The sequence below is a fragment of the Urtica dioica genome, chromosome 7, assembly GCF_054948205.1.
Source record: "Urtica dioica subsp. dioica isolate 48M chromosome 7, U.dioica_male_clone48M_v1_H2, whole genome shotgun sequence".
NCBI lineage: Eukaryota > Viridiplantae > Streptophyta > Magnoliopsida > Rosales > Urticaceae > Urtica > Urtica dioica.
In genome coordinates this window covers 914499-923335 of record NC_142762.1, presented here as the reverse complement: position 1 = coordinate 923335, position 8837 = coordinate 914499, and the positions used below count along the sequence as shown (strand labels likewise).

The following is an 8837-nucleotide window of genomic DNA, read 5'->3' as shown; positions in this document are numbered from 1 at the left end:
TCGAGGTGATCCACTATCGAGTTCTATATCTTCATTGGGAACTCTGTGGTAACAAACCACTATCTCTCATTCATCTATTCAAGTAGAGTACCGAGCGGTTGCCTCACCCACAAGCAGAGTCAATTAGATTTACCAGTTTATGCGTAATTTCTCTATTCCACTCTCTACCTCAATAATGTTGTGTTGTGACAAGCAGTGGTCCACATTTCTCAAATTCGAGATTATCAGGCTCTTGTTAATCCGATCTCAATCTTCACCAAATCACCCGGCTCTCACGTCCTTCGGCGTCTGCTATCCAAGATGGCAGTAAAAGACATTCTACTATCACCGAGTATTAGCGTCATTTATGTATTGTTAGTGCCTTGGAAACGTTCATCTCAAACTTGGTTTACCATCATTATCGTTTAATAGCTTAGACTTTTAAGTTCGCTTTTCCACATCAATCAGGATGGTAGTACAGTCACTGAGAATTCAACAATTCCCGCCAGTCTCTCGCCTTCTTTGAATTCGATTTCGTTTCTGCGATCTTTGATTGAGCTCAAGTTGTAATAGTAAATATACTTAACATTTAACATGTTCTATTATTGTCAAAAGAATATGCATCCCCGTCCGTCACACATCAACCCCATGTTTTGAGTGGCGTGATGTTTCTAGTTCTAATAGAAAACGACCAGCACTATAAACAGAAATACCTAGAATAATTTACACAACTATATCTTTGGTGTAAATCTAAACCTCGTTCATTTTCGGGCTGGCAATTTTTGCCCAAGCCCATAAATTTACAGAAAGGCATAGCATTGCCTCTTCCCGGATGAATGAATTCTTTTTACCGAAACAATTCGGGGAAGGACCATAAAATGAACCTGGCGAAGATATCAGACTCCAAGAATTCGATGTGAGCAGCGCGGCCAATGAAGGAGTTCAAGTTCTTGCCGTACGACGAGGTGTCGAAGTTGACGTCGCAGCGCAGAAAAGCTCGGTGATCATCGGGACGTATTTGGTCCAAGCAATCGTTCAACATCTCCAAAAAAATCTTCCCCTTTCGAGAATGGTCGCACGAGGCCGCCACGCACATGTCTATTCTCGCCGAGTGGTACGGCACATAACCGTCCTAAAAATACATAAATAAATAATTAATCAATAAAAAAAAATGAAGGATGAGAGCCGTATCGAATGAGGCCTCAATGATTTACGGCATACCTGCGGTGAAGATAGCAAGATTATATGCCTGAAATTTTGTAGGGTCTTTTGCTGAAAATGGAAAAGAAAATTAATACACCGTTTTTAAGAACATCCGCGGTGAATGTGTCATTTAAAAAATATTATGTAATTAGAAGAAATAAAAGAAAAATAATAATTGGTATTGTTTTCAATACCTTGCATAGCTTGTAGAAGAATGTGTTTTGTATGTCAGGGTCGTCGGTGAATGTGAGCTGATGAATGCACCGCGTTCCCTTGAGCTTCTTCAGAAGCCAAAGACCCGAGTTGAACAAAGAGTTCGAGCTGTAAAGATAGCCCAAGTGGGGCCCAGATATCGACACGTACGTATATAAGTGCCTCAGGTACGGCTCCATAATGCTCTCTGCGGAAAAAAGAAATATTATTATTAACAACAATTAGACTGAATACTCCCACAAACTATTCATGAAAATAATCGCAAAGGAATTTGACGAAATCGGATACCTGCTAATGCAGTTCTTATAATCACATTTCCTATAGAATGTCCTACAAAGCTAATCTTGATATCTGCCAACACTCCATGCCTCGAAGCTTTGTCCATTTTCTTCTTAACGAAAGCAATCACTTCCTCAGCGAGCCTCTGTCCCATCTCTCTGAAATCTCCCGAGGTTTTGTCTTCGTTGGTCTCCGACATTAGGAACTCGATCTTCGGGTCGAACAAAAGCCACTGATTACGCACAAGCCTCAAGTCCAGATGATGACCCTGTTACGAAAATTTAAATTATTTGGCCGATTAATTAATTAAATTAAATAAAACCGGGACACACAATGCTTGCCTGAAACCCATGCACAAAGACAACAATCTTCAGAATACGTCCAGTCTTCGGTTTATTATTGCTGGTTGGCTTGTTAGTGGATTCGGAAGCAGAGTCATCAAATAAACCGTGTGAATTAATTACGCCCAAGTGTCTCAGGTAAGAATTCTCACTACAGGAACGTCTCGGTGCATTCATTACACGCTCCACGATCAGAACCGGAATACGTGAAGGATCACTGAAAATGTGCATGTCCTGGATCGACCTGTTGTTAATCTGCGTATGAAAAGATTGGACAGTCAAGGAAAACATAAACAAAACAAACAGTGAGGAAGAAGTCCAGTGAAAATCAAGTGATTGGAAGTCAAGGAAATCCGATTGTATTTTTTATTTTCTTATTTGAATTTGCTACGAAAATTAGAAGAAAAGGGTAGGCAAAACTTAAAAAAAAAAAAAAAAAAAAAAAAGGAAGAGAGAAATGAAAACGCACTGGCAAAAGATAAGAGATAAGACAAGTAAAATCCACAGTTTACTTATACATTTCCCCCAACTGAAACAAGAAAAAGAAAATGCTTGATATAGTTTTCCCTCGCAAAATTATGTACAGAAGATTATGGGCAATGATTAAAGTTAAGAGGAACCACCTTCATTTGTGCAATACTCCGGCGATGCCGTTCAGCTCGTATAGCAGCACTCTGAGAAGGCTGTATAAACCACACACAAAAAAGAAAAAAAAAATTAATAATTCCACGCTGACAACCGGAGTGACGGAGAGTTAAAAAGCTCAGAATTTTGGACCGACGGTGAAACACAGCATTACTCACATCGTCGTTTAACTTCCATATATTAGATACTCTTTTATGGACGCCGTGGTGGGAAGTAGAATCGTCGCTGCCACTGTGCAAAAAATGATGTGGCATCTCAACTTTTGAGTAAACCATCCATATTGACCATTCCGCTCTTCTGTCTTTGGCCCACCCATCACGCAAAAACTCCATTATACTTTTCTTGTTAGACCTGTTTGTAACAAAAACAAAATTAATTTCGTGCCAAGACTTTTTGCAAAATCTGAAATTTCGTATAGCGTACCTGTGGAACTGCAAAAAAATGTTCCACAAGTACAACACCTGATCGCCCAATAACTGAAGGGAGTTCAGAAGAACTCCTCTCGGCAAGGAGCGGAGTGATTCGCGGCTTTGAAGTTGAAAATCGTAATTTACTTTCTGCTATAAAGAAATAGAGATACTATTAATAATTGACACTAATATCGGCATAGTACTTGGAAGTACGATATATACAAAAATGTCAATCTTGGACCTCAAAACCGTCATGTAGCTTTCCATATCTTGGACTCGTGTCTCTCAGTGATACAGAGTCAGACCACTTCATATCGTCCATTTTGGATATAAAGTCGGTCAAATCAAGCGGTTGACTGATAGCTTTGCTGAGCCTCAGCAACTCTTCAAGCAGAATGTCCCGAGCAGATAACAACGCTTTAACAAGCATGACACCTTTAGTATCCGTAGAAGCCATCTGACCCGGCACCTGAAAGAAACAGGGGTAAGTTTCTGTTTATTATTTTTTTTATTCATGATACGATTATTTATTAAACATGTAATGTAGTGGTTTAAGTAGATTTTATTCAATGAGAGCATACTTGGCTTGATCCGTTCACACTTTCACCGCCAGCTTCAGCGGTATAAGAGTCACTGAAATAATACATAATACCCAGATCAATTTAACTTGAAACTCCATAGTATCCATATCCATGGGAAAATTGATGGACAAGGCAAGTTCTTTTTCGCTTCTATGAGAATCGGGTGAGGCATCCAAAAGAAATAAATGGTGACACACCCGACCCCACAACACGTTATTTTGGTTTTCTACAAGAACTCCTTACTTTTAATACAACTTCTGTCTTTTTCAAAAAATGGGGAAAAAGAATAATCAAACCTTGGTAGCTTTGCAGGGGCTGCATAAGAATCGCCTTTTAAGAGACTCAAATGGACACTCGCTTCAACGAGCACGGAATGAAAGGCATCGAAATGAATGGGCAAGTATGAATGCAAACCCAGCAGAGCCTTCGAGGGGATGCGAAATTCATGCACCGCAGCAGAGCAAGCACTCAGAGAAGCCTGCAAGTCGGACCTGCACTTTTGCACATTCAAACGAGATTCAATGGAATTTAATTTTATTATTTCTTCGAAGAAGGCGACAGATAAAAGCATAAATTCTCGATCAAGCTCACCCGGTCTCTGACATAGGAGCGTACATAAGCTCAAACTTCAAAATTACTGCGGATAAGGACTGGTCCTGAAAAATCATGTGTTAATATCCAACTTTAGATAAAGTTACTAGAAGTAGACATCGTAATATTGAAGTTGTTAAATTTTCAAGTCCGCCACACTATTATGTGGTGAATTGCACTAGGAGAAATTTTACACTAAATATAAAATTACTGCAACCAATAACGTTTCCTTGTGGTCAAACGGGTGAGAGTTGACAGGGAAAACGAATATCACCTCACGATTACCAAGAGATAGATTGAACGCAATCATGATGGACAACAAGACATCTTGTCTCGCGTATTTAATTCGGAAAGGCTGAGTCGAGAAACTGTTGTCATTGTCATCGATTCTCCAAACCCCGTACACATCGTCGCACCCAAGATCCGGAGCTGCATATCGAATACCAACAAAACTAATAATGATGCTACATTCAAAGGGTCCAACTCCAACTCAACAAAACCTAACCGAGTGATTATTCATAATTAGGGGAAACATATATTAAATTCAATGTCAGTGTGGATCGTCTGTACTACGGAAGACTACGGAAAGACTTATGCTAAAAAAAATCACGTGCAAGTGCAACTATATTATCTATTCTCCATATTATACCAACATTAAGAAAATGAACATTAAGCGGGAACCATATGCCCAAAAATTATATTTGCCCTAAATTTTACCAATGATTGAGAACCGCCATTTGGGTGGATTAACAAGGAAGAGTCAACCAAAATGTTGATTAAGAGATGACTCATTAACAATTAATAATGTATGAGGTTAATTTAACAATAAACTAACCAATGAGAGGATTGTTATTGACATTAAAATGAATGGTTTAATGTTACTGCCCGGGATAATGGAAGCCGATGTGCTTAATGTCAGAAAACATGAATGCTTAAGAATGCAAAACTCCATCAGAGCCCAACTCTCTTCTCGTTTTTAGAGAGAGTAAGTTATTGGTCGGAAGGCTACTTTTCTTATTAACTTATGGTCTCTTAAATAGACCAAGGTTTATAACCTAATGGACCGGGCCCAAAAACCATGAATGGAGTTACATAATAAGACCCTAATTACTTAATTAATTAATTTATATTCGTAATAATAAAAAGCCATATTTAAAAATACAAATTGCAAGATCTAAAATCCTAATTCATATTTTAAAAGCCCTAATTTCCTAATTAAAAACCATAACTAACTAAGCATGTTGCATGTAGATAAAGCATTTCAATAAAAGCCAAGAGCATATAAACGATATTTTTCTCAATAATAATGACGCAATACAAAGTACCTTCATATTGGACAACTCTAGCCGGAGTTCCCACAGAGGTACATTCACTATCCTCCCAACGCAAGGTGATCTTGAGTTGATACCATCTGCAAATACATATGTTTACAAAGAAAGAAGCAAATATATGATTGATAATCATTATTGAAAAAAAAAAGTACATAATTGCACAGCAATATACCCTTGTTGAAAGAGGTCGAGATTGTGAAAGCGATGAAGGTACACGGCAATCTCGTGTACCGCGTCACACATAGCCACAGGCTTGACACGAGCAGGGTGTGGGTTGGCATCAGCCAACCTCTTTCCCGACCAACTCCTCTGATTCAGACCAACTAACCACCCCAAACGCCGAAACATCCCATCCCTCCTATTTCATACCCTTTGAATAATTCATTGATTTCGACCCACCAAACCCCATTTCACCGCGAAGACCACTAAAAATTTTCAACTCTCCCACATTCGCCCCAGCTGCCGAAGAGGAGTAACTCAAATTGCAGTACTCAATTGACAAGCATAAGTAATTTGAGATTACACTTGACACTTTTTTTTTTTTGCTAGATTAGTGACTGAGATTGACACATTGAATGGTGATAAAATTCATTTTCAATATTCAAACTAAAATTTATTTTTTTGTGAAATGCCTACTTAAATAGTGGTCAAGTGCAACAATTTTAAAAACCACATTTATATCCACAAGCCAGGCATAAAGATAAAACACAAATAAGTCAAAATGAGGAATCAAATTTCACTTATTCAAGCTAATCTGCGCCAAAATAATAATAACACGAGCATTACGAAACCAAATATCATATAATTGCGTAACAATGTTCTTCAAAGAAATGGGGTTTAGCTAAATTCCTTTTTTTTTAAGAGCGATTCAATTTTAAAAAAAAAACGAAGAACCGTACCACGATGAGATCTGAGAGCTCGGTGAAGAGGACAGGGACAGAGACAGAGACAGAGAGAGCTTTTTCTGTAATCGGTTTTGTTTGTGTGTGTATTCGTCGCTAGGGTTTGGTTTGAGAGCGATTGATTTATATGAAGGGAAGAAATGAAAATAGAGAGAGAAGATGGTTTTCAGTGTTGAGAGACAGAGAGCAACGACAAACGTTGGTTGGTTTTGTTATGTTTTTTGTCTTGTGTTGGCTTGTGCTCATTTACGATGTTGTCCTCTTTAAGCATATAATTTGGTTCGGAAGAAGTGAAATGTTGAAATATATGATCAATCATCGTCGCTTCTGTTTTAATTATGTTTTGTTTTGGTTTCTCTCAACTCAGGTGGTGGTTTTTTTTTTCTTTGGACGAAATGGAAAGCCGAATAAAACGCACCGTTTTCAGATGAGGATGCGGATTGGCGGGTTTGGCGTTCCCGCCCATTTCAGCCTCAGTTGGGCCTCTGGTGGAGCCAATCCACGGCGTATGGGCTTTACTGGTTTGTGATGTGAGCTTAAAATAAGGCCCAAGTATTCAGGACTTTGAAACTGATGTATTTTCCATAAGCGGAAATTGGTGCGTCTTTAAAAAAGCAAAGAGCGTATCTAAAATTTATATCACGAAAAGATTGTAAACAAATTTTTTTTTTAAGATTCCTTAATTTGACTACTGTTTCAACTTTCAAGCAGTGGCGGATTTCAACCGGCAGAGCACATAGAGATCGGAGGGATAATGCTCCTCTGAAATTTTCAAAATTACAAATTTTATCTTATAATATTTTTTATATTTTAGCTTAACTTTATATGATTTTTTTCAAATCCGCCCATCTTTATTTTTTTTAAAAAAATTTGCTCCCCGTGACTCCAATTCCTGCATCGGCCACTAGTTTCAAGCTCTATTTAACTTTGTTTATTGTCTAAAGTTTTATTTACAAAAATAATCATAAAAATATTTATTTTTAAAACGATTTGAAACATCTATTGTTGTGGAAATTGCCTCTTATTTTTTTATTTTAAACTAATTCGCGAAATATTTTTTTCTTCAAGTGGTATACAATTATTTTATTAATGTTTATAGTTATTTTTTAAAATTTGTTTAAATTAATTTGGCTTCATTTAACCTTTTTTTTTAGGATCAAGCGGCTAAATGGCCAAATAGAACTTAAGGATTTGCAAAATAGCCAAAGTTTATCAAGTATAAGCAAAATAGCCAAACTGCGATTAATCCAGGCTGGATTAAATTTAATCCCGACAGAATTTCTGGCTTAAATTTAATCTAGGCAGGCCTGGATTAAATTTAATCCAGAGATTTTATTCAGTCTTAAAATTTAATCCCCGACCCTCTCTGATCTCCAACTTCTCAGACCTCCTTCCAGTCACCGCAATCGCACAGATCTTACCTCCCGTCGGACTCTCCGTCACGGCGGCGAAGGTGAGGAGATGGACGGAGATTCGGGACTCTCTGTCACTCTACGGCGACGAGGAGGGCTTCCTCGCTGGAAAGGTTCGTCGCCGGCATTTTCCCGGCGTCGGAGCTCCTGCCCTCCCTCGCCGGCGAGATAGTCGCCGCCGCCCGCCACATGGCCGACCACCGCCCGCGGCCGGGCCCCGCGGTGCTGCGCATGGGAGTCGAGATGGTCCTCCCGGTCGACAGAGAAGAGACTGATCGGTTTCGTTCCGGCGAGCGAAGAGTGGATCGAAGGTCTGGAGAAAGTGGTGGCTATTTTGCCTAACCTAATGAAACTATGGCTATTTTGCAAAATCCATAGTTTGAATTGGCTAGTTCATGTCATTTTTTCTTTTTTTTACGGCTTGAATTATAAAAAAAAAATTGAGTATATACAATTTGAAAAGGGTAATATGTTTTGTAATAAAATCAATTTAAAACTATTTTCATAGACAATTGGCAAAGACTTGAAAAAAGAATTATTTTCGAATGCCCATATTCACATGTGTCTTGCCCATCAATCCCACGTGAGGATCCTGCTATCCCGGATTTTTTGGAAATTAATGAGAATATTCTCTCATTAATTTCAGAAAATCAAACTCTCAATCCCAAATTTTCTTCAATAGTCTTACTTTCCTGTTACTCGTCACTTTTTCCTAGTCACTTTTTCCTACTGAAATCACAGACCCCTACTATGGAGTGACCTTCAATTCAGAATAACCATTGGTTGTTGCATCGATTGTTGTTGTTGTCATTCTTGTTGTTGTTGTTGTCGTCCCTAGACACTCAGACTTCTCGGGACTACGTTCTCGGTACCAAGTTGTCACGACCAGCGAGCGCCCGCTTGTCCACGAGCTGCGACCGGTCAACTTGTATATCATGTAATCCCCTGCT

The 8837-nt window shown here is 38.7% G+C and overlaps 1 protein-coding gene across 3 annotated transcripts; it reads right to left on the bottom strand.

Moving 5' to 3' along the window:
* Window positions 1-543: 543 nt before the first annotated feature.
* On the bottom strand, window positions 544-6851 carry LOC149390071 (uncharacterized). Of its 3 annotated transcripts, none has more exons than XM_089620126.1 (16): window positions 6473-6851; window positions 5746-6032; window positions 5568-5653; window positions 4517-4671; window positions 4243-4307; window positions 3948-4142; window positions 3652-3703; window positions 3312-3539; window positions 3084-3220; window positions 2819-3011; window positions 2639-2698; window positions 2016-2270; window positions 1684-1942; window positions 1377-1582; window positions 1201-1251; window positions 544-1111 (listed from the first exon to the last, which is right to left on the bottom strand). In XM_089620126.1, the coding sequence occupies exons 2-16, from the start codon at window positions 5919-5921 to the stop codon at window positions 827-829; spliced, it is 2403 nt and encodes an 800-aa protein (XP_089476252.1). In that variant the 5' UTR covers window positions 5922-6032; window positions 6473-6851; the 3' UTR covers window positions 544-826. The 3 variants fall into 3 exon arrangements, with proteins under 3 accessions (XP_089476252.1, XP_089476253.1, XP_089476254.1); XM_089620127.1 differs by having other exon boundaries at window positions 3084-3217; XM_089620128.1 differs by having other exon boundaries at window positions 4243-4301.
* Window positions 6852-8837: the final 1986 nt, after the last annotated feature.

Bases quoted from the DNA above. Each gene is read 5' to 3' on its own strand.
- LOC149390071 (XM_089620126.1), bottom strand. From the start codon at position 5,921: ATGTTTCGGCGTTTGGGGTGGTTAGTTGGTCTGAATCAGAGGAGTTGG. The intron at 4,308-4,516 runs GTGATATTCGTT...ATGATTTTTCAG, and splicing joins TATCTCTTGGTAATCGTGAG to GACCAGTCCTTATCCGCAGT. The intron at 1,943-2,015 runs GCAAGCATTGTG...TTTTCGTAACAG, and splicing joins TCTTTGTGCATGGGTTTCAG to GGTCATCATCTGGACTTGAG.